The 23,625-nt window shown below is 44.4% G+C and overlaps 1 protein-coding gene across 4 annotated transcripts in view; it reads left to right on the top strand.

The window, feature by feature from the left end:
* LOC143923735 (sodium channel protein type 2 subunit alpha-like) overlaps positions 1-23,625 on the top strand; it is a 351,076-nt gene that overhangs the window by 115,914 nt on the left and 211,537 nt on the right. For all 4 annotated transcript variants that reach the window (XR_013261775.1, XR_013261774.1, XM_077447556.1 and 1 more), the window contains exon 5: positions 7,507-7,635. Coding sequence is in view for 2 of the 4 variants with exons in the window: in XM_077447556.1 (XP_077303682.1) it covers positions 7,507-7,635 (129 nt within the window). In the remaining 2 variants the exon portion in view is untranslated. The remainder of the gene's footprint in view (positions 1-7,506; positions 7,636-23,625) is intronic.

Below are 23,625 nucleotides of genomic sequence, written 5' to 3'. Positions count from 1 at the left end.
AGACCCTTGTCTGAGCACGCTACCCGGCCGGCCAGGAAAGGGGGGGCGAGCGAGCGCCCCCCCTCCTGAGCCGTACCAGGCCGCGTGCCCTCAACATGGGGGGGTGCCTTGGGGAAGGGGGGCCGCGCGGCCCCCCCACCCCAAAGCACCTTGTCCCCATGTTGATGAGGACAAGGGCCTCTTCCCGACAACCCTGGCCGTTGGTTGTCGGGGTCTGCGGGAGGGGGGCTTATCGGAATCCGGGAGCCCCCTTTAATAAGGGGGCCCCCGGATACCGGCCCCCCCCACCCTATGTGAATGAGTATGGGGTACAATGTACCCCTACCCATTCACCTGTAAAATAAAGTACAAAAAAAACACAACACATGAGATAAAATACTTTATTGCACAGCTCCGGGGGTCTTCCGTCTTCGGGGGTCTTCTCGCCGGACTCCTCCGCTATCTTCTTGTAGCTCTTTTGCTAGCGGAGGAGTCCGGCTTTCTTCCTCGCCGCCGGCCTCTTCTTCCGACTTCGGGGGTCTTGTCCCCCTCTTCGGTTCTTCTGCCGGGCCACCGCGCCTTCTTATAGCTCTTTTACAGGCGGTGGCCCGGTCTTCTGTCGCCGCCGCCTTCCATTCTTCTTCTTCTTCTCCTTCTTCTCCTGGAGATGTTGACTCAACGCTCTCTCCGGCCACAATGCCAGGGACGCACTGCACGGCCACTTATATAGGGACAAGGGGCGGTGTCACATGGCTTTATGTCACATGGGTTGGTGTCACATGGTGACCCCGCCCCCTTACGATGTCACAGTCCCCATGTGACATCAACCCATGTGACCAACCCATGTGACATAAAGCCATGTGACACCGCCCCTTGTCCCTATATAAGTGGCAGCGCAGGGCGTCCCTGGCATTGTGGCTGGAGAGAGCGTCGAGTCAACATCTCCAGGAGAAGAAGGAGAAGAAGAAGAAGAAGAAGAAGAACGGAAGGCGGCGGCGACGGCGGCGACAGAAGATCGGGCCACCGCCTGTAAAAGAGCTATAAGAAGGCGCGGTGGCCCGGCAGAAGAACCGAAGAGGGGGACAAGACCCCCGAAGTCGGAAGAAGAGGCCGGCAGCGAGGAAGAAAGCCGGACTCCTCCGCTAGCAAAAGAGCTACAAGAAGATAGCGGAGGAGTCCGGCGAGAAGACCCCCGAAGACGGAAGACCCCCGGAGCTGTGCAATAAAGTATTTTATCTCGTGTGTTGTGTTTTTTTTTTTCCTTTAATTTTACAGGTGAATGGGTAGGGGTACATTGTACCCCATACTCATTCACATAGGGTGGGGGGCCGGTATCCGGGGGCCCCCTTATTAAAGGGGGCTCCCGGATTCCGATAAGCCCCCCGCCCGCAGACCCCGACAACCAACGGCCAGGGTTGTCGGGAAGAGGCCCTTGTCCTCATCAACATGGGGACAAGGTGCTTTGGGGTGGGGGGGCCGCGCGGCCCCCCCTTCCCCAAGGCACCCCCCATGTTGAGGGCACGCGGCTTGGTACGGCTCAGGAGGGGGGGGGCGCTCGCTCGCCCCCCTTTCCTGGCCGGCCGGGTAGCGTGCTCGGACAAGGGTCTGTTGTGGACTTGGGGGGGACCCCCACGTCGATTTTTTTCGGCGTTGGGGGTTCCCCTTTAAGTCCATACCAGGCGGCGGGGCCAGCGACGTCTCCTTCGCGGGCCCCGCCTACCTGGAGACGCGCTCGAAATGAGCGGACTTTCCTCCGCGTGTGTGGGCGAGTCCGTTCATTTCGAAAGTACGGCGGACTTAGTACGGCGGACTTAGTACGCCGTATTAGTCCGCTGAAAAAGTGCCGTGTGTGGGCAAGTAGCCCGTTCGGAAATTCCGACGGACAGTCTGGCGGACGTCCGCCAGATTAAGTACGTCGGACAGACGGCTACGTGTGTACGCGGCTTAAGAGGGGTCGCTGGTTCAAATCCCAACCACGACACTACCTGCCTGGAGTTTGCATGTTCTCCCTGTCCCTGTGTGGGTTTCCTCCGGGTACTCCGGTTTCCTCCCACGATCCAAAAGACATGCAGGTAGGTTAATTGGCTTCTGTCCAAAATTGGCCATAGTATATGAATGGGGACCTTGGATTGTGGGCTCCTTGAGGGTAGGGACCAATGTGAGTGTGCAATGTACAGGGATAGGGACAATTGTAGACACTCACTCAGGTTGAACTGGATGGACTGGTGTCTTTATTCAACCTAACTAACTATGGAATTAGGCTCAGTTCACACTAGCTATCTCCAAAGTTGCATGATTTCAGTGCGACTTTGAAGGGACTTTTATAAGACTTTTACTCTCTCTGGTATTGAAGCCATGCCAAAGTCGGATCAAAGTAGTGCAGGAACCTTTTCTGAAGTTGCAATGACTTCAGTAATGTCAATTGGAACTGCTCTCATTGAAATACATTGCACTTTACATGTCCTGTGATTTGGGTGTGTGAAAGGAGCCTAAGATACACTAATACATTGAAGGTGGGCTCCAGATAACACTTTATAAACAGTTATAGCAAACAGTTTTTTTTCCCTTGTGCGATAAAGGTTTTACAGTTTTAACCACTTTCAGACCGGACCAATTTTCTGGTCAAAGACCAGACCACTTTTTGCGATTCGGCACTGCGTCGCTTTAACTGACAATTGCGCGGTCGTGCGACGTGGCTCCTAAACAAAATTGACGTCCTTTTTTTCCCACAAATAGAACTTTCTTTTGGTGGTATTTGATCACCCCTGCTGTTTTTATTTTTTACGCTATAAACAAAAATAGAGCGACAATTTTGAAAAAAACGCATTATTTTTTACTTTTTGTTATAATAAATATCCCCCAAAAATATATAAAAAAACATTTTCCCTCAGTTTAGGCCGATACGTATTCTTCTACATATTTTTGGTAAAAAAAAAATCGCAATAAGCGATTATTGATTGGTTTGCGCAAAAGTTATAGCGTTTACAAAATAGGGATAGTTTTATAGCATTTTTATTAATAATTTTTTATTATTTTTTTTTTACTAGTAATGGCGGCGATCAGCGATTTTTATTGTGACTGCGACATTGTGGGGGACCCATCGGACATTTTTGATAAATTTTTGGGACCATTGTCATTTATACAGTAATCACTGCTATATAAATGCAGTGATTCCTGTGTAAATGACACTGGCAGTGAAGGGGTTAACCAATGGGTGGCAGTGTAGGGGTTAAGTGTTCCTAGGGGTGTGTTACTAACTGTGGGGGGGTTGGGCTTTCATTTAGTGAACACTGATCTCTGCTCCAATCACAAGGAGCAGAGATCAGCTTCACTAGTTGCTAGGCAGAATGGAGAAATGTTGTTTACAACGGCATTTCTTCATTTGGCCGCTCCGTGAGACGATCGCGGGGATGCCCGCGGCGATCGAGTCCGCGGGTCCCGCGACGGGACTCACGGAGGTGATGGCAGGGCGGCAAATTTAAAGGGACGTGCATGTACGCCCATTTGTCTGCCCGTGCCATTCTGTCGACGTACATCGTCGTGCGCTGGTCAGCAAGTGGTTAAAGGCTAAGTTCACCTTTGTTCACTTTATTTTATAATTTTTTTTAATCCCAGCTCTCCCATGTACCATTATTTTACTTATTTTGCATAAATAAAATAGCTTTCCATTTATTCTACACACACTTACCTCACTCTCTTCATGGCTGTTTAAAAACACTTTTCCATCCCTTCTGCCATACTTCCTGGTCAGACTTTAGGTCATGACACAGGCAGGAGTTGACCAGCTGATCTCATTAGCACACACCCTGCATCATCTACCTTCAACTTCCTGTGTCATGCCCTAAAGTCTTCCCAGGAAGTAAGGCAGAAGAAATGGAAATGTGTTTTTAAACAGCTATGAAGAGAGTGACATAAGCGTGTGTGGAATAAATGAAAAGCTGTTTTATTTTTGCAAAAGAAGTACATTGATGCTATATTATTATATAGAGGAGCTGGTATTTGGGGGGGGGGGGGGGGGGGAAAGGTGGACTTAGCCTTTAAGTAAAGGAGCCAGCAGTAGCTGGTTTGTCTCAACCCTGCACTTGTTACATCTGCAGGACAGTATGTTCAAACTTACTGTCAGCCATCATTACTAAGTGAAAATAAATAAAGTAAGCCTAAAAAAAAAAGAAAACTAATGCAGCCACCACATATAGGAACTGGTAAGATGCAGTATAATAAATGCTTGCTTTTGGGTTTAATACTGCTTTAAAAAGATGTATCATCTATGGGACAAAGTACATGTAGTAATTTGCCCAATGTTTCCAGTGCCTTCTAACTAAAGTAATAAGATCTGATCTCCCCCCTCCCCTCCTGCTGTGGCTGATCCAACAACTGCTTTGAAGGAGATAGTTGATTCATAGCAGCAGCTTGTCCCATGACAATCAACAGCAAGAAGAATGCAGAGACAGGGGGAAATGTTAGCCTCCGCATTCCTCTTGCTGTTGCTTGTCTCAGGAAATGCACTATTGGAGTGTCAAAAATTCATTCTTTATCTAACTCTATGGACCACACCACAATGTAGTGCAGTGCAGTGTGTAACATAACAGCATTTCAACCTTGCATTTAGCTCAACAGACATGGTGTGAATGAGCTAGCTATGGTATGTGTAAGGCAAGCCATAAATTATTCAAATTTTCTTTCCTGCTACCACGAGTTGCAGGAAAGAAAATCACTTGATTCCCCCATCAGCACCATCAATGTTGAAGGGGAATGCCTCCCGCAGTATCATTGTGTTCTGCCGGTGGGAGGAAATGGAGGGGCTAGCTAACAGAGCACAATGATCAGGGCTGGACTGGGACAAAAATTTGGCCCTGGACTTCATCCAGACCGGCCCACTTTAATTTTGCAAACAATTACAAAAACAGTATATAAAACTATACGTAATTGTGCAAAAAAAAACATAAGTAGCATAACATAAGGAGTCCTCACTAACCTCTTTTATTATTTCACTTATTCTCCTCTGTATTTTTCTCCTCTTTCTCACATCACTGCGTGAAGTTGAGGGCGAGCCACGCAGCCATTATTTTGCCACTGAAACCGGCCCACTGAGCCATCGGCCCACCGGGAAACTCCCTGTAGTCTCAATGGCCAGTACATGCCTGACAATGATTATAGCCGCTGGCAGTAATTGCATGCCAAAAACCTGACAGACCAGTTGTACTGAAGTCAATCCATGGATTGACTTTAGTACAGCCAGCCTGCCCATGAATGGATGGAATCTCGGCCGGTCCCTGATGAACCGGCTGAAATTCGATCCATCTATGGCCACCTTAAGGCTGTCCAGCAGCTGCAAATTTTGTGTTACGACACTAAAACTGATCAAGTGGTAAGGACAGACTGGACAGACTTGACCCACCACCAACTTAGCAGCCAATTTAAGGCTTGATTCACACTGATGCAGCTCTGCCAGCTGCATTTTGTTGCGGACAGGGCAGCCCGTTAATTTGAAGGCCCTTGCTCCAGTTTTTGAATAACAGCCTGCGCAGGAACTGCAAGTACAATGCAATTCCTGGTGCAGGGGCATGCAGTGTGCTATTAGGATTAATGATGAGTATTGATCTCATTGTGGTATTGATGTTCCATCTGTGTCCAGTCAGCAGTATTGACACAAATTGCTGCTTAAAGCGGGAGTCCGCCGGGACTCCGCGTTTTTTTTTTTTTTTAAAGTCAGCAGCTACAAATATTGCAGCTGCTGACTTTTAAAATAGTGACACTTACCTGTCCAGCGCGCCCGCGATGTCGGCACCCGAAGCCGATCTCTAGATCGACACTCGAGTGCTGCCGCCGCCATCTTGGGTATGGGAATCAGGAAATGGAGCCTTTCGGCTTCATTTCCCGGTTCCCTACTGCGCATGCGCGAGCCGCGCTGCGCAATGAGGACGGTCCCCGCTGCCTCTGGGATCTGTGTGTTTCCCAGCAGGCAGCGGGGCACTTGCGGAAGGGGGCGGGCACTTGCGGAAAGGGGCGTAATGTACGCCCCTTTCTGCAGAGAGCTAGCCCGGAAGTGGGTGCAGTTACCTGGATTATCCAGGTAACTGCACCCCCCTCCCCCCTGAAAGGTGCCAATTGTGGCGCCGGAGGGGGGGAGGAATCCAATGAGCAGAAGGTCCATTTTAGGGTGGACCTCCGCTTTAACTGCAATGGCAATAGGTAAGGGCCTGACTGTACTCTCTGGCAGGGATTACTAGATTAAGAGGCTGACTGCACAGAATTTATGTACTATGGCAGACAAAAAAAAAACATATAAAGTAAATATGTATACACACTTCAACTATATGGTTCAACCATTTAGCAGTTTACTTTGAATTTAGCTTTAAACAAGCTTCATCAAGCAGTGATAAATAACCAGTTAGAAATCATCTTCTCACTTATAATGCCCCGTACACACGATCAAAATTTTGGTCGGAAAAAGCTCTGATGGTTTTCCCAACGGAATTCGGATGGGATTTCGCTCAAGCTGTCTTGCAAACACACGCTCACATCAAATTCCGACCGTCAAGAACGCGGTGACGTACAACACGTATGACGGGACTAGAAAAAGGAAGTTCAATAGCCAGTAGCCAATAGCTTCCATCTCGTAGTTGAGCATTAGTGAGTTTCTGCGCGTTGGAATTGCACACACACGATCGGAATTTCCAATAGAAACTTTTTCCGTTGGAAAAATTGAGAACATGCTCTCAATCTTTTGCTGGCGGAAATTCGGCCAGCAAAATACCGATGGAGGATACACACGGCCGCATTTTCCGACTCTCTCGGCCTTTTGCTGGCCGAAATTCCGACCATGTGTACGCGACATTAGACTATTGCAGTATGATGTGTTTGAATAGTATGGATTACCATAGTCTGCACATCATCATTGCACTTTGTTACCTGTTATAGAATGAGCCCAACTATTTTAAAGCAGCCTAGACTGTTGTAATTCAGTTCAAATGTATTTGTTGCTGTTTTTTTTTTTCCTTATTCCGCGTACACACAAGCGAATTGTCCGGTGTACTTATTCCGGCAAACAATCCGGCGGATAGTCCGGCGGACTTTCTACCGAACGGACTTGGCCACACACGGGCACACAGAAAGTCCGGCGTTTGCTAGCGCGATGACGTACAGCACGTACAACGGGACTAGAAAAAGGAAGTTCAATAGCCAGTAGCCAATAGCTTCCTTTTCGTACTTGCTTCTGAGCATGCGTCATTCTTAGTCCGCCGGACTAGCATACTGACGAACGTATTGTCCGCTGAAACCCAAGATTGGACTGCAAAAATACTTTCTAAGTCCGCCGGACTTTACGCTGGAAAAGTCCGCTGAAGCCCACACACGATCGAATTGTCTGGTGAAATGCGTTTCGGCGGACTAAGTACGCCGGACAATGAGATCGTGTGTACGCGGCATTAGTCTTATATAGTAAAGTGCGTAATAATCTTGTTGTTTTGTGTCTGTTGTCCATGAATAATTCATACACCACAAGGTCTCTTTAATTGTGTCTTTCAGATATACCTTCACCGGGATTTATACTTTAGAATCGCTGATTAAAATTCTTGCAAGGGGCTTCTGTTTAGAAAAGTTTACTTTCCTACGTGATCCTTGGAATTGGCTGGATTTCAGTGTCATCTTGCTTGCGTAAGTTTTCTTCTTGTGGTCCATAATTGAACATTTATTTAATAACTTAGTCTTAGTCATAACCACATCATAAGTTTGAGTGGATCATTTACATTGGAACCAGTTTTCTTTCCCGTAGAAGATGCATAAAAAATAATATTCCCGTACATTCTTGGGTTCCATGCCAAAAGGATAGAGAGTGATTTTTCGACACGTAATAAAAATGTATTTTTTTTTTTTCTTTATAGCTGTATTTTAATGTGCTTAAGATGGTTGGGTTTTTGTTGTTTCCAAGGATACCTTGGTCGAAAGTTCACAACCAGGATATTATTCATAGCTGCTCCATTCAAGCGCATAACAGTTTATGTAAAAAAATAAAATATAGTAACCTAACCTTGGCAGTCTCTCTAAGTTGAACTCAATCAACATGAACTATTTTGAGTTCTTTTGCTGCTAACATTAGAAAATAGATAGGAAAGTATCCGCTTCAAACCCGGAAGATTTGGTTGCTGAATGACCAGGCCACTTTTTGCGATTTGGCGCTGCGTCACTTTAACTGACAATTGCGCTGTCGTGCGACCCTGCACCCAAACAAAATTGAAATCCTTTTTTTGCCACAAATAGAGCTTTCTTTTGGTGGTATTTGATCATCTCGGTTTTAAATTTTTGCACTATAAACAAAAAAAGAGCGACAATTTTGAAAAAAAAAAAAACACAATATTTTGTACTTTTTGCTATACTAAATACCCCCATTGTTGTTTTTTAGGAAGTTAATTTTTTCTCAGTTTAGGCCGATATGTATTCTCAGTTTAGGCCGATATGTATTCTCAGTTTAGGCCGATATGTATTCTTCTACATATTTTTGATTACACAAATTGCAATAAGCGTATATTGATTGGTTTTTGCAAAGGTTATAGCATCTACAAAACAGGGGATAGATTTATAGCATGTTTATTTATTTTTTTTATTTTTTTTACTAGTAATGGTGGCGATTTGCGATTTTTAATTTTTTTTTATCAGGACTGCAACATTATGACGGACACATCGGACACTTTTGACACATTTTTGGGACCATTGGCATTTATAGAGCGATCAGTGCTATAAAAATGTCACTGGCAGGGAAGAGGTTAACACTGGGGGGGGGGGAGGGGGGCGATCAATGGGTTAAATGTGTTACCTAGTGTGTGTTTTAACTGAAGGGGAGAAGGGACTGTCTAGAGGTGACAGATCGCTGTCCATACTTTGTATGAACACACGGTCTGTCTCTTCTCCTCTCAGAGAACCGGGATCTGTGTTGTCACGAGTGATCGTGGGAGCCTGGCAGTCATCGACCCCCACCGGGCACTCGCTTCGGCTCCGGGGGCGAGCAGCGGGTGAGCAGCGGGCACGCGCACACCCCTAGTGGCCACAGGGCGAATCGACATAACATAACGTTGTCTTGGCCAGCTGTGCCATCCTGCCACAGTAAAACTGTGGCGGCTGGTCGGCAAGGGGGTATATCATATTTACTTGTTTGTTTTTATTTTTTTACATTTCTTCAGTTACTTCCTGGTTTCCAGGCCTAGGCAAATGATGTCATACATCCCAGAAGTCTTTAGGAGGGGAGGAGGGTTTTTTTTCCAGCTAAGTATACCCTCCTGTCTGCATGCCTGAACTAAGGGCAGATGGATTCCAGGAAGTAAATTCTGCATAAGTCATCTGCCCTTACCCAAGATGGCCATGGACAGGAATGCTAGGGAGTGTTTTTCAAAGTAATTTCTCACCAAAATAAAGCATGAAGCCTTTGACGGATGGGTGAAATGGCTTTGAATACTAAATATGAATTAAATAATGTTTTTGGTTTGCGGTGCTTAGATGCAGCGTAGCTTTAATGATAAACGTGTATCCAAAAGAATAAAATACCTTACCATTTTCGTCAATTTCTGGGTAACCAGTCATTTGACCTAATACTCATGAATTTGGTTATACGGTCTCGGGTCAAGGATAGGATCAGACTGCCTGATCCTTTCCTTGCAGCCAAGGCATTGTATCATGTGGTCAGCATGACTGTAATCCAAAAGCGGCAGCATTTTCTGCCAAGTTATGCCTACTGTTACTTTTATTGATTGTTTGGGTAGCAGAATAAAAAGGGTGTGTGTATGTGTGTATTTGACAATAGTTCTGCTTTAGCATGCATTTCAATTCAGTTTTTTTTTTCCCCATGCTCAAATCACATTTAGAATTTTTAACTGTGATAAATAAGTACAAAGTGCATGCAAAATGCACTGGTGTAAACTGAACTTTTTGAAAAGAATACAAAAGCCATAAAATGCAGTACTGACTGCACAGTTACATAGGTGTTCGCAGGAAGGTTGCCAGGTGTGCCAGGGCACACCCTAATCACTACATGTGGTGCCGATTCTCCCTATTGCCCGGTCTTCCTCCCGTGTTGGGCCCCCACAGTGCTGCTGGCTTCCCTCCTCTCCACCTGGCTGCTGCGGAGGATGTTTCAGGATGGAGAGCAGGGGAAGGGGATAGTAAATATGTAATTTACTGACCCCTTCCTTTTCTAAATGAACACAGTAAACACACTCACTCACTGTGTTCATTCACAACTGAAGCATACTAAACTGTGTTTAACGAATTAAGGACCAGAAGGATTTTCCGCCTTAATGACCAGGCCATTTTTTGCAATATGGCAATGCGTCGCTTTAACTGACAGTTGCGCGGTTGTGCGATGTTGTACCCAAACAAAATTGACGTAGTTTTTCCCCCACAAATAGAGATTTCTTTTGGTGGTATTTGATGACCTCTGCGTTTTTTTTTTTTTTGCACTATAAACAAAAAAAGACCAACAATTTTGAAAGAAAAAACTATATTTTTTTCTTTTTGCTATAATAAATATCCCTCCAAAAAAGTAAAAAAAAAATAATTTCTTCATCAGTTTGGGCCAATATATATTCTTCTACATATTTTTGGTAAAAAAAAAACCCAATAAGCGATAATAAAATATCGATTGGTCTGCACAAAAGTTATAGTGTCTACAAAATAGGGGATAGATTTATGGCATTTTTATTATATTTTTTTTTACTACTAACGGCGGGGATCTGCGATTTTTAATGGGACTACAACACTTTTGATGCTTTTTTGGGACAATTGACATTTATACAGTGATCAGAGCTACAAATAGACACTGATTACTGTATAAATGTCATTGTCAGCAAAGGGGTTAACACTAGGGGGCGATCAAGGGGTTAAGTGTTCCCTAGGGAGGTGTTTCCAACTGTGGGGGGAGTGTAGTGACTGGAGGAGGAGACAGATCGCTGTTTCCAATCACTAGGAACAGAAGATCTGTCTCTCCTCCCCTGAAAGAATGGAGATCTGTCTGTTTACATTGACAGATCCCCATTCTGTATCTCTCAGGAGCCATCGTGGGTGGCCAGCAGACATTGTGGCCGCCGGCCGCGTGCATGGGCTTTGGTGTCGAGCCTCGAGTGTGCCCCCTAGTGGCCTTAAAGTGGCTGACATACAATGATGGTGATTCACCCAGGAGAGCCAACCTGCTGCAGTACAACTGTGGCAGCTGGTTTTTAATTGGTTATTATGCAGCACAGAGCACTTCCCATTCATTCACTGACGCATGCAGCTGAGGCTGCAGAGAAAGGCATGTGTGTTTGAGTTTTGGGGTGCACCCTAATGCAATAGGCTGCACACACCTATGTACAGATAATAGCATACATGCTTGGTGGGTATCGTTTTTGTTTTATCCAGCTGTATTTACTAGTGCATTTTGCTTTAATTCCAGCATTTAGTCTGTTGGGATATGTCTCTACTAACTTTACACATCTAGACTTTGCAATATTTGCCCACTTTTCTTTGTAGAACTACTCAGGTTTAGTTACATTTGATGGTGACCGTTTGTCGACTGCAGTCCTCCAGCCATTCCACAGATTTTCAGTGGGGTTTAAGTCTGGGCTCTGACTAGGCCATGCAAGTACATTCTCCTTTTTCTCCTTCAACCACTATGTGGTCATTTTTGCTGTGTGCTTTTGGTTATTGTCATGTTGGAAGGTAAATCTTCCCATTGACAACTTTCTGGCAGAGGGCAGCAGATTGTCCTCAAGAATTTGATGGTATTTTGCCCCATCCATTTTTCCTTCTATCCTGACAAGTGCTCCAGTCCATGCTGCAGAGAAACACCTCTATAACAGGATATTACCACTGTAGGAATGGTGTTATTTGGATGGTGAACCGTATTGTATTTTCGCCAGGCATATTGTTTGTAGCGTTGAGGCCAAATAATTCAATTTTAGTCTCATCTGACCACCTTAACCACTTGCCGACCGAATCCTGTACATATGTCGGCACTTTGAAGATAGATATCTCGGTAATGGGAGCAGCTGCTGCCACAACCAAAGTATCCATCTTTGGAACTGGCAGTTCTGTTTACGATAATGGTGGTTTCTGCGGCGGATTCGCTGCAAGATCACCGTTATCGGTGGTGGGAGAGGGGCCACCCCCCTTCCAGCTGCTCTCCCGCGCCCTCCGTCGCTTACTGGAGCCGTCGGCAGCGGCGGAGGTGATCGGACCTATCCGTGGCTGGGTATGCAGACGAGTGAGGCTAAGATGGCCCCCATCCGTCTCCATACCATAGTAGCAGGGCGGAAACAACATCAAAATAAAATCAAATAAAACAAATAAGAAAAAAATAATTTTTGTAAAGAGCCCCATCCCGACGAGCTTGTGCACAGAAGCCAATGCATACTTGAGTAGCGCCCGCGTATGAAAATGGTGGTCAAACCACACATGTGAGGTATCGTTAGAGGGAGAGGAATAATTCTAGCCCTAGACCTCCTCTGTAACTCAAACCATGCAACCTGTAGAATTTTTTTAACGTTTTCAACTTGTAAACATGTAGTCTGAAAAAGAGGCCTGGTCTAAGTGGCTAAATGCACCTTGACGATTTTGAGGCCACATGGAAAAATGTGTTATGGTCAGATGAGACTAAAATTGAATTATTTGTTTTCCTTGGTTATTATTGTTCTCCATTAGTGAGATTCCATCTCAGTGCCAGGACAAGGTCATTCGGTGCCCAGGGCGAAGATGAAAAACTGCGCCCCCCCCCTCCCGATGTAGACGATGGGAGCTATACTAATGCACCAGAGACAGTGCATTAACCCCCTGCCTGCTGCATATTACCAATACCATTGCTAATTAAGCAAACTCCCCTCAGAGACTGCAGACATGATATAAGACAAGAGATGGTTAGAAACTGAGGACATGATACAGGCGATGGTCAGAGACTGCAGACATGATGCAAGAGATCAATAGTCTCACCAGTGCCCATCAAATGCAGCCTACTGCTGTGCCCATCAATGCTGCCTCTCTGTGCCCATGATCACAGCCTCTCTGTGCCCATAAATACAGACTCACTGTGCCCATCAATGCCACCTCACTGTGCCTATCAATGCCTCCACACTGTGCCCATAATCGCAGCCTCTTGGTGCCCATAATCGCAGCCTCTTGGTGCCCATAATCGCAGCCTCCCTGTGACCATAATCGCAGCCTCTCAGTGACCATAATCGCAGCCTCTCTGTACCCATCAATGCCGCCTCTGTACCCATAATTGCAGCCTCACTGTGCCCATCAATGCCGCCTCTGTACCCATAATTGCAGCCTCACTGTGCCCATCAATGCCGCCTCTGTACCCATAATTGCAGCCTCACTGTGCCCATCAATGCCGCCTCTGTACCCATAATTGCAGCCTCACTGTGCCCATCAATGCCGCCTCTGTACCCATAATCGCAGCCTCTCTGTGCCCATCAATGCCGCCTCTGTACCCATAATTGCAGCCTCACTGTGCCCATCAAAACAACCAAACAAACAAAATATTGTTTTAAAAATAATTTAATGACTGGTGATGTGAATTCAGGATGACTGGGTCTTCTTCCTGGCAGATTAATGCCCAGGAATATTGTTCTGATGGCAGAATTGCTCTATTGTCCCAACTACCATACCTTTACCAGCAGATTGAAAGGATATGGGCTCCCTCCGACTCTTAAAGCTGAAATTTAGGTATAGATATTTTTGCATAGCTAGTTAGCTACATTGATCCAGCTTGGACCAATGTAAGTATGTATATATCACACCTGAAATTGGAAGATCCCTCCCTGTGGAAACTGGAAATAATTGTAGTAGGCATTTTCACTACAGGGATCACCACTAGCTTTCAGGACCCATGCTAAGTGGCTGCCCTGCTGCTTAAAGAGGAAGTAAACCCAGGTGGGGTTTCCTTTCACTTTTGCGTGCTGCAAAGCATGCAAATGAAAAGCATAATGAAAGGCATAATGGGCTAGAATGCATTGCATACTGGCCCATTATGTGCCACTTACCAGCAAAAGAATCCAGCGATGTGTAGGCAGCGTCCATCTTCTGGCCCCTCTTCCTTCCGGGCCGTGGACTCCAGGCTCTGTGATTCGCCGGAACCGTGTGATGTCACTCCCATGCATGGGAGCCGCGATTAATGGCACAGGATAAGGAAGAAACGGCACTTAGTTTTGTTTCTTCCCCGTGCATGCGGTGGACTACAAGTGAAATATCTCCTAAATAGCACACATTTAGGAGATATTTCCACTACCTATAGGCAAACCTTATTCTAGGCTTGCCTATTGGTAGATGTCCAAAAAGTGTGTTTACAACCACTTTAAAGTACACTATATTACCAAAAGTATTGGGAAACCTGCCTTTACACACACATGAACTTTAATGGCATCCCAGTCTTAGTCCGTAGGGGCCCACCCTTTGCAGCTATAACAGCTTTAACTCTTCAGGGAAGGCCGTCCACAAGGTTTAGGAATGTGTCTATGGGAATGTTTGACCATTCTTCCAGAAGAACATTTGTGAGGTCAGGCACTGATGTGGACGAGAAGGCCTGGCTCACAATCTGCGCTCTAATTTATCCCAAAGGTGTTCTTTTAAGTTGAAGTCAGAAATCTGTGCAGGCCAATGAAGTTCCTCCACCCCAAACTCGCTCATCCATGTCTTTATGGGCCTTGCTTTGTGCACTGGTGCGCAGTCATGTTAGAACAGGAAGGGGCCATCCCCAAACTGTTCCCTCAAAGTTGAGATCGTGAAATTATCCAAAATTTCTTGGTAAGCTGTTATAGCTACAAAAGGTGGGCCAACGCAATACTGAACCCTACTGACTAAGACTGGGATGCCATCAAAGTTCATGCGTGTGTAAAGGCAGGTGTCCCAATACTTTTGGTAATACAGTGTATAACGAAAGGCAAATTTTTTTTTCAGTTTTGGATAGAGAGGAAATAGATTTACAGTTTTTTTTTTTTATCTTAGAACTTTTCCTTTATTGAAGAATTTTAAAGTATACATACAGTATAATTGTAGAGCTTGTTACATAAGAAAGTGAACAATGATAGTATGAAGTCCAGGGGCGTAACTATAGGGGGTGCAGCAGTTGCGACCGCAACCGGGCCCTGTGATGCAGGGGGCCCATGCAGCCCCCTCTACATATGGCCGGCAGCAGCATAGGCAGCTAGGGGTACCAGTGCACCATGCACACGGGTGGCTGGAGGTGGAGGGTGACTAGTAGAGCTCCATGCTCGACTATCGCACTGGCTGCTCTTTAGTTGTGCATTCCCCGCATGACCTGTGTCCTCGGCCGGCTCCTCAGAGTACCCCTCTCCTGCTCCATGCATTGCCGCTCAGTCCGATGTCTGTTCTCCCCAGCCAGAGTCTGATAAATACTGATACCAGTGGTGGAACTACAGGGCTCACAAAGGTCATACCTGTGACCACGCCCTGGAGTTCCACCGCCGGACTCGGAGGGAAGGGCCCTGGCTGTGGTTCAGGGGGGCCCTTCATGGTTTCTTGCATCGGGGCCCTGAAGGTTCTAGTTACGCCACTGATGAAGTCCAATATATCTTATTGGATAAGGGTTCCATAGGTCTATGTGTAGCCATGTGTAAGTCTTTTCCAGATGGGGAGGAGGTAATGGTACTAGGAGACAAAAGTGTGTGGTGTTGGTACAGGTGAGGATGATATATAAGACTAAAGTAGGAATGTGGAGTAATCCATGTTAATAAGATGGTATGAAGTTAGTAGAATAAGGAGGTAATATCCAGTTGATTGTACTTGAGCCAGGGAGCTCAGTCCTTTTGAACACCTGTCAGTTTTTATTGCAGTCTGTGCCCCCGTTAAGGAGACTCTCTCTATTTGGCCTGTTTACCATTATCATTGAAGGTAAAAAAAAAATATCCCAAATTTCGGGTTGTCCCTAGAAAAGTAATAGAGGGGAAATCTTTCAATGTGGATATTTGCTCTGCTGACCTGGGGGTCCCCAAGAAATTCCCTTAATTTGCAGAGATTTCCTCTCACTTCCTGTGTGGCTATGAGACAGGAGGTGAAGGGAAATCTCCACAATGGGACACAGATGGTGAAAAAAAAATAAAAAAATCTGACAGGGGTTATAACCCTCCCTTGCTATATCCAAACATGAAGAAAAAAAAAAAAAACCTTTGCCTATAGTTCTACTTTTATGAAGGCAGGAAATCACTTGTTTGTCATAGGCACTATTCAGGGAACAGTTTACATTCTCTCAATGAGTGAAAAGCGTTCTCTGAATTGGAAGAGGTAGAGATAGTGGCATCGCCACCCCGCCTGTCCAGCGCTTCTAATCAGAGACTGCTTTGTTTTCCATGAAAAAATGCAAAGTGTTCTCTAAGTGGCGCCAGTACAATTTCGATCCATGCAGGAGATTTACAAAGACTGGAGAGTGCATAATCTGGTGCAGCTTTGCATAGAGACCAATCAGCTTCCAGGTTTTATTGTCAAAGCTTAATTCAATAATAATTGAATAATAAGTTAGAAGCTGATTGGCTACCATGCACAGCTGCACCAGATTCTGAGTGTTCCAGTTATAGTAAATCTTCCCCCATGTGTGGTCAAGGTGGTTGCACAGAAGTCGATCTACGCACTGACTTCTGTACAGCCGCCCTGTTGGAAAATTTCAGCTCGATCAGTGTTGCCGGCTATAGCCTGCATCGCTGATCAGTATATTCTGATGGAGTGGGGAAGTCTCCTCACTGTCAGAATACATAGGCTCAGTGGGGAGGATACCCCCATCCACACATTTGAGTCTTTTTTATCTGTACAACCCGTTGGGTAAAAAAAATAAAAATCAAAAACATCTGAGGGCTGCCTTAGAACAAGTATGCAGATCAGGACATCCAACTTCACCTGACTAGTGGTCTGTATATTTGTTCCAAGACCAGGTTGCATATTCAGAAAGAGAGGTCAGCAATGGCAGTACGACATTTTCTCCCAGAAATGGTCTACTTTAACCACCATATATACTGCGGCAGGGCGGTTCTATTGCACAAAAACAACGTACCTGTATGTTTTTTCATGCTCTAGATACTGTGGGCGCATGTGCCCGCTGCAAGGTGGGGGAGCCAATCTGCGGGACCCGATGTCTGCCGGCCACCCGCGATTGCTCCACAGAGAGGCAGAACGGGGATCTGCCTATGTAAATAAGGCAGATCCCCGTTCTGACAGAGAAGTACACAGAGATCTTCTGTTCTTATTAATCAGGAACAGCGATCTCTGTGTTCTTCCAGTCAGTCCACTCCTCCCACACAGTTCAAAAACACTTGCACTTTTGCACAAACAAATCAATGCACTCTGCACTTATTGGGATTTTTTTTTACCAAAAATATGTAGAAGAATACATATTTGCTTAAATTGATGAAGACATTTGTTTTACGTTTTTATTGGATATGTATAGTAGAAGTTAGTAGAAAATTTAAATGTTTTTTTTTTAATTTTTTTTGCCAACTTGTCTTTTTTTGTTTATAGTGCAAAAAATAAAAACCACAGAGGTGATCAAATACCACCAAAAGAAAGCTCTATTTGTGGCAAAAAAAGGACATTAATTTTATTTGGGTACATCGACGCACGACCGCGCAATTGTCAGTAATGCAGTGCTATCTCGCAAAAAAAATGGCCTGGTCATTAAGGGGGTAAATCCTTCTGGGGCTGAAATGGTTTAACCGCTTGCCGACCACCTCCCGCCGATATACTTCGGAAGAAGGGCTCGTGCAGACAAACTAACGTATCTGTACGTGGCCCTTTAAGCGGCGGCTAGTGGGCGCACACGTGCACGCCGGCGGCAAGCTCCGTGAGTCTGGTCGCGGCTCCTGCAGACTTGATCGCCGCAGGGATACCCACGATCACCGAACGGGTAGATGCTAATGTAAATACCCGTTTTGCCTAGTGACAGTGTCTGTAATCGGGAGCAGAGATCAGTGACATGTCACACGTAGCCACGCCCCCCCCACAGTTAGAAACACTCCCCAGGGCACATTTAACCCCTACACTGCCCCCCTCGTAGTTAACCCCTTCACTGCCAGTGTCATTTACACAGGAATCAGTGCATTTGTATAGCACTGATTGCTGTATCAATGACAATGGTCTCAAAAATGTGTCAAAAATGTCTGATGTGTTCGCCATAATGTCGCAGTCACGATAAAAATCGCTGATTGCCGCTATTACTAGAAAAAAAAAAACGTAATTAATAAAAATAATAAAAATGTCATAAAACTATCCCCTATTTTGTAAACGCTATAACTTTTGCACCAACCAATCAATAAACGCTTAAATAAATGTTTTTTTTATATATTTTTGGGGGATATTTATTATAGCAAAATGTAAAAAATAATGCGTTTTTTTTTTTCAAAATTGTCGCTTTTTTTTAATTATAGCGCAAAAAATAAAAACCGCAGGGGTGATCAAATACCACCAAAAGAAAGCTCTATTTGTGGGCAAAAAGGGACGTCAATTTTGTTTGGGAGCCAAGCCGCACAACCGTGCAATTGTCAGTTAAAGCGACACAGTGCCGAATCGCAAAAAGTGCTCTGGTCAGGAAGGGGGTAAATTGTTCCGGGGCTGAAGTGGTTAATCAAGGCCTTTTTTTTTTTTTTTTTTTTACATTTAATGGTTTAATTTGCACTGACGAACTGGCACTCACAGATACTAACATTGCTTAATCCATGCAGTATAAATCATATGTGTACATGATGTCAGATGACAGAAAATGGGAAGCCATGGTAACGTGACTCCCTATTTACTGAACAGACTGTCTTCCTGAGTTCCGCTGTAGCTGCAATCAGCACTGGAGAGGTGATTACTGTAAACTCCGGGAACAGGTGGGAGGAAGGGATTACACTCGCTAGAGAGGTGGCAGCTGTCAAGAATAACTTTTTGTTTGCCAAGTTGTGATATCAGATGAGATAATAATGAGAGTGTGAAGAAATCAATTGCTTCCCTCATCTACTCGAACAGCATGGATGGATGAGGCTCCGCTGTCGGCTATTGTGCTCAGCAAGTGTGACACCCGTGGTCGCCTCAATAGGATGGTGCTGCAAAACAGTGACTGCATATGATAGGATGCAGTCCATCATACGATGAGTATACAAGCTGAGTTTTTCGTTCAACCAGTAGGATGAATGGAAAAAAAAAACTCTCAGATTCCTGCATCCACACAAGCAATGTTGATACAGGTATAAAGAAAAATACAGCCCTGATAAAATCATTAAGCCACATGTGCTGTAGTGTCCATCACATAATAAAGTTCATATATAAACAAAAGTGATCTGATATATTGAATCCTCCACCGAAGTGTCTTTGCCTCCACCAAACGTAAAGAGTGCAGACTCACCAGACCACGGCGCTGTCTAAAATATAGAACAGCAAATCACATTCATTACTGAGTGATCCTCTTCTTAATGGACGAGATCCACAAAAGATGTTCTCCAAAAGTACTCCACTCCACTCCACACATCAAGGAAACGGATCACTCTCCTCCACCAAGAAACGAGTCACCCATACCAGAGAAAGGAAACTCATAGTACAGTATTTATTGGTATAATGATAAAAACACTCTAAAATCCATCCAATCCACATACATAAAGTGCGTACACATGTGACGTATGAATCCACAACATCTAATCCCGCCAAACCACCTGGGAATGGTGGCTGGACCTCAGGCGTATCAATATAGCTTGTATAGTCCACATGTGCAGTTTCACAGAATATACGTGGCTGGTAAATAAAACTTACAGTAGGTGACCGCAATATTGTGTCAATCTCGCCGCTTTTATCGGTGAGATTGACACCCTGCGAGCTCTGTCACGGGAGCCAGCGTCGAGCTGGCTCGCAGCAGGAAAGGAAAAATTTGTTTTTTCCTTTCCCAATAAGTGACAAGCATTGCTGACATTGAGGCCAGGTTCACACTGGTGAAGGGATCCGACTTGGATCTCCGCCAATACCAGGCACTGTGTTTGGTATGAATCTTAAGGGGGAACTCCAAAAAAACGGCATGGGGTCCCCTCCAAGACCATACCAGGCCCTTAAGTCTGGTATGGATTTTAAGGGGAACCCCTACTTTTTTTGACATCGGGGGTTCCCCTTAAAATCCATGCCAGACCTAATGGCATGGTATGCCCCCGGAGGGGAACCCATGCCGGCTCTATTAGAGAGGCGACATTGTCGCTTCTTTCTCACGCTCGCTGCAATAGGAAAATGTGACATTTTGCTATTGCAGCCAGCACGAGATGTGCAGTGCCCTGTCGCCGAGAACCAGCGCAATAAGATTGCGCTGGAAACACAATCTCACGGTCAGGTACTGTACATCCGGTGTTGCTGAACTAAGCTAGATTGGTGGCTGGACCTCAAGCATGTAAGGTGTAGCTAAACGGCTGTTTCATTCCACATGCATCATCAGGAGAAATTAATTACCAGCATGTAACAAATCTCTAAACGTAGCCCCCCACAGGATATCAGAAATCGAATTTTCGGGGGCAAATGAAAGACACAACGTAATTTCTGGCCCCGGCGCCATCTTTTTGTAGTGTGTGGCGTCACATCCGCTCTGGATGCCATCTTTCTATGGTCCAATGTGTCACTTCCGGTTTCGACATGTTTTTGTAGACCAATGTATTCTATATGATTGCGCAGCATGTCATTAAGAACATGAAACTGGAGAAATAAGCAGTGAAAAATATTAGTGTGCACTTGGGCAATATGAGGAATATTATTAGAGATTGTAGTTCGCTCAGAGGTAAACAATAAGGAGGAAAAATAAACAATATCAATATAAAAAGGAAAAATAGAAAAAATATATTATCTGGACAAAAAATTTGTTTAAAAATTAAAAATAAAAGTATGTAAAAGAAAAATGTATATACAAATATATCCATTATAAAAAACGTTATAAAAAATTGTGTGTATAAAATAATTTAAGAAGTCTGAGATACCATGTAGGCTTCATATTTACATCTAAAACAGGCAGAAATAGAGGCTAAAATGTCATACAATTGGGCACAAGGGATGTATAAATTAAGTATTAGCTAGTATTATTGGAGCAATTGTCATTCCATTCTATGTTCAACCCCATAGCAGAGAATGACTTCAATTCATACAGCCAATGTTGAAACAGGGATCACCCCCAGCACATTATTGTATTCTTATAGGGGCTTCTCTACCCCCCTGCTGATCAAATACTGGTTTTCCAGCATGGCCGTTCATCAGCAGCTGGTCATTAGACCAGCATCTGTAACAGACAGTGGCACACATGTCCCGAAAGTCAACCAGTTCCTGCTGAACTGGCTGACATTCAGTATGTTTATACCTAGCTTTACCAATAATTTTCTGACATACTTAGTCAGTTTTTACATTTTTATTTTTGACCAGCCAATTAGTGCTTAGAGGGCCACCCATGGGCCAGATTGCAATAATTTCATTTGTTTCGGGGACCTTAACTGTTACTGGGTCTGTAAGGTCAGAGCACCAAGCCCAACTACTGCATGTTAACTTTTGTAGAGAATGAAGGAGGAATTGTATATGCCTTCTCAACGTTTTTTCCATTTTATTACCTAGAGTCACAAACCTTTGCAATTAAAACTCAACATATGAAAATAATGCCTCAGCAGTCAAATCCAGAAATACGGGCAGCTAATATATTATAGAAATCTTGGCTTTTCCTGTGATGCCAAGTTTGGTTCATCTCAGCCTATCTGCCAAGACTTCCCATTGGTTCTCAACTGCAATAGATAGCCTGACTGACCAATAGGGAGGTTTGGAAGGTGAGAATGGGCTAGTTAGGATTGACATTACATGGTCCAGATTTGCATATGATCATTTTGACTTGCCGGTAGCCTCTGCTTATGGAATTTTGCATCATATTCTCTGTTTTTATTGCCCACGTTTACCAAAAGCCATTTAACACTGAATAAGCTAGTCAATTGAAACCAGTAACATTGTTGTACAAGAAACAGAAGAATCCCAGTTCTGATTCTGTACATGGCCTTTGGGCTGTTAGTTATACCACTGTAATGGAATGTTTTTTTTTTATTTTTATTTCACTACTGTTAAAGCTGTTAGGGAAAACTGATATAATACGCAACGTCAATACATACACAAGTTGTTTACCTGACAAAGAATTGTATTATTATCAATCAAATCCTAAGATTAACAGAGCTCTGCCACACAGCAGAGACCAATCTGCTAACAGTTTGCTGGGAATGAGCCCCCTAGAGGGCAAGTCAGAAACCACAAGCCATTTCATTAGGGTTGTACTCTTTGGTTTTCAGGTGTTTAAAGGCCTTTTAGTTACATGTTACACCAGTATTTGGGGGGGGGCATGTAAATTGTTACTATACAGCACCTGATGACAGTGAGCTGGAGTTCTTCTCCCTGCACCCACTGTCATGTCAAAACCATGCACTGTGTGAGCAGCATCCTTGCTGAATAGCTGTAAATCCAAAAATCACAAAACGCAGGCTACTAAAGAATTGCATGTAAGTGTAACCTGTTATTTTAATAAATCATCTTTTGTGCCAACTAGGTCGAGGATGAGATACTAGAGATTCTACATGTGACCTAGCACCAGCCTTTTCCTCTTTTCTGGTGAGATAGGGAATGACCCCTTAACTGTGAGGCAAAGTGTGCCGTCACCAAGTCAGGGTGAAGACTTCAGAAAACCTCAGTGGTCCAGCACTAAAAGGATATTACATTTTTATTGCCCCCCTAGTTTCAGCTGTAAAGGTTGATTTTAGCAGGGCATCACTTTTCTTTCACTTAGTTGTTACTGAAAAAGTGACATAATAAACATACAATCGGTATATGTTGAATGTTTGTACAAAATACAAATGTAGACAACCATTGTACAAAGTAACATAAGTGCTAAAATCTAACATGCTCCACTCGCTAGTGGAGTTCACAAGGACTGCTTATGCAGGTGATGTTAAATAAATAACCCATCATAGATGCTCTCCAAGACAGGAGGAATTAAAGCTATCTAAAGCGGCCTTTTTCAACCAGGGTGCTCTGAGGTTTCTTCAGGGGTGCCTTGGCAAAATGCCTAAAAATTGCCCAAAAATTGTATAATTTGAGTGAGGGAGAGAAACGGAGGGAGAAGAGAAGAGAAACATTGGAATACTAAGTAAGTCAGTACCAGTTTGCAAAAGTAACGCATCAAAGGGACTAGTAGATTGATGTGAAAAAGACTTTAAAATGTCATTTATTAAATGTAAAAAATAAACACAGACATCTGATCCCTGCAGGATCTCAAACACATAAAAAACACCAATCATAAAACGGACAGATGTTTGGTAATGAAAAGCTCCTCAGATCTCTCAATTATAACTTTGGAAAGGTCAAAACCAAAGACCAATGTGCACAGCTTTCGAATGCCTAATGAATGCAATCAATCATCTGAAAGAACCCAAAAAGTCAGTGTAAACGAATGGAACAACGTTCCTAGGGACACTCACTTCATAGGTGTTCAATGGGCTGCAGAGCTGATGAGTCCAGTCTGATGACCGAGGGGGAGGTGTTTATTTCAGCTCCATCTGAAGCGTTCGGCTTGGAGGCAGAGGTGTAATGCTGCACGCTAGGTGGTAAAGATCAAGCTTAGTCACCAGATGATATCAGCTGTACACATAGGCAGCTTGGAGA

Source organism: Lithobates pipiens, unplaced genomic scaffold, assembly GCF_037356315.1.
Source record: "Lithobates pipiens isolate NorthernLeopardFrog02 unplaced genomic scaffold, aLitPip1_a1.2 Scaffold_22, whole genome shotgun sequence".
Lineage (NCBI taxonomy): Eukaryota > Metazoa > Chordata > Amphibia > Anura > Ranidae > Lithobates > Lithobates pipiens.
Note: the sequence above shows the minus strand (reverse complement) of the source record. Positions and strands in the feature narration are given on the sequence as shown.